The 1,680-nt window shown below is 45.7% G+C and overlaps 1 protein-coding gene across 1 annotated transcript; it reads left to right on the top strand.

Annotated features, from left to right (window-relative positions):
- The first annotated feature begins 1,003 nt into the window (after positions 1 to 1,003).
- On the top strand, positions 1,004 to 1,240 carry LOC126510209 (NADH dehydrogenase [ubiquinone] 1 alpha subcomplex subunit 3-like). Its single transcript, XM_050156655.1, has one exon. It carries the CDS (start codon positions 1,004 to 1,006, stop codon positions 1,238 to 1,240), a length of 237 nt encoding a protein of 78 aa, XP_050012612.1.
- Positions 1,241 to 1,680: the final 440 nt, after the last annotated feature.

The following is a 1,680-nucleotide window of genomic DNA, read 5'->3' as shown; positions in this document are numbered from 1 at the left end:
GAAGCAGATGAGAGACCTCAGCTCAGGGAGGCGGTCAAAGCAATCTTAGCTAGGTGACTTGGAGGACAGCACCTCAGATTCCCCAGGATCACACATCTGGCAAATGCTCACTTCCCACTCCACTCCACATCCGTATCAACAAACTGGGCTGGAATCCCGCCTTTGCCACTCTCTGGGTTAAATAACCCCCCCTCCACTGGGTACCTCGCTAAATTGTTCTTTGCACCTGTTCCCTCATCTACCTGTAAATGGAATATAAGAAACCTGCCTGGACTGTATGGAAAACCCAATGTATTAGCATAACAGTTCCTTCTGGGTGTTTCTAGGACCCTCTGAAAGTCCCAGAACCCTTCCAAGGGCTTCATGAAGTCAAAACTGTGGAAGACACTGAGACAGCATTTTATGGCATCATAAAAATCAAATGTAGGTATCAACCTAGCTGCCTTTGAGTATGTTCATGAAAGAGATTTAGGAAAATGTAAAACATACCATTCTTTTCACTATTCTTTTTTTTTTTTTTTTGTAAAATAAAATTAAGTGGGTCGGAGAGGTGGCTCAGTAGTGAAGAGCACTGGCTGCTCTTCCAGAGGACCCGAGTTCAATTCCTAGCACCCACATAGCATCTCACAACCGTCTGTAACTCCAGTTCCAGGGGAGCTAATGTCCTTTTCTGGTCTCCTTGGGCACTGCATACGCATAGTGCATAGGATGAGATAAAATTCATTCACATAATCTAAAAATAAATAAATCTTTACTGCTATTTATAAAGGGTGTATGGTAGTATACCCCTATAATCCTAGCACTTGAGAGGTAGAGACAGGAGGGTCAGAAAATCAAGGCAAACTCAGCTACACAGCAAACTCAAGGCCAGCCCAGGCCACAGGAGACCCTGTCACAAAGATTTTCCTGGAGAACCAATTACTAAATATTTACTTTCCTAACACCAGATAAAAATCAACATAAACAAAAGGTCTTGGGCACCCTTGTCGGCTCTAAGACCAAGATGGCCGCGAGAATCACCACTTTCCTCAAGAATGCCTGGTCGAAGGAGCTCGTACTGGTGGTGTCCTTCTCAGTTTGGAGCCTCGCTATAATTATACCCATAATCAGCCCCTACACCAAGTATGCTTCCATGATCAACCAGGCAACACCCTACCCAGTCCCTGAACGAGATAATGGGAACATGCCTGATGTGCCCAGCCACTCCCAGGACCTTCAGGCACAAGCCTGGAATGGCTGAAGAACCTGTGAATTCTCCTGTTGAGAAAAGAGGCCCCTTCCCTGTTGCCCCCCCAATAAAAATGGGAAAACAAAAACAAACAAACAAAAAGGTTGGGGGGGTCTTCAACAATTTCCTTACAAACTAGCAAGTCTGAGAGCCACTGAATCAAATTTAGAAAATGTTCCCGCCAGTGCCAGACGGCTGGTAGGTCGGTCCTTGGTCGCTGTGGGCTGTTAGTCACCAGTTTTGTCTGCTCAAAGGCTTGGATTTGCTGGGCGTGGTGTGCGTGCCAATAACGCCTGCGCTTGGAAGATGGAGACAGGAGGCAAATAGTCATATACATAAAACACAACCACTCATAGACATAAGGTGCTAAAATAAAAACAAATCTTGAAAAAGCAAAAGGAAACTGGGCGTGATGGCCATGCCTTTAATCCCAGCACTCGGGAGGCAGAAGC

This window comes from Alexandromys fortis, unplaced genomic scaffold (assembly GCF_014885135.2).
Source record: "Alexandromys fortis isolate MF-2015 unplaced genomic scaffold, M_Fortis_MF-2015_v1.1 scaffold_31, whole genome shotgun sequence".
In the NCBI taxonomy this organism is placed as follows: Eukaryota; Metazoa; Chordata; class Mammalia; order Rodentia; family Cricetidae; genus Alexandromys; species Alexandromys fortis.
The sequence above is the reverse complement of the archived record's forward strand: the minus strand, read 5'-3'. Positions and strand labels throughout refer to the sequence as shown.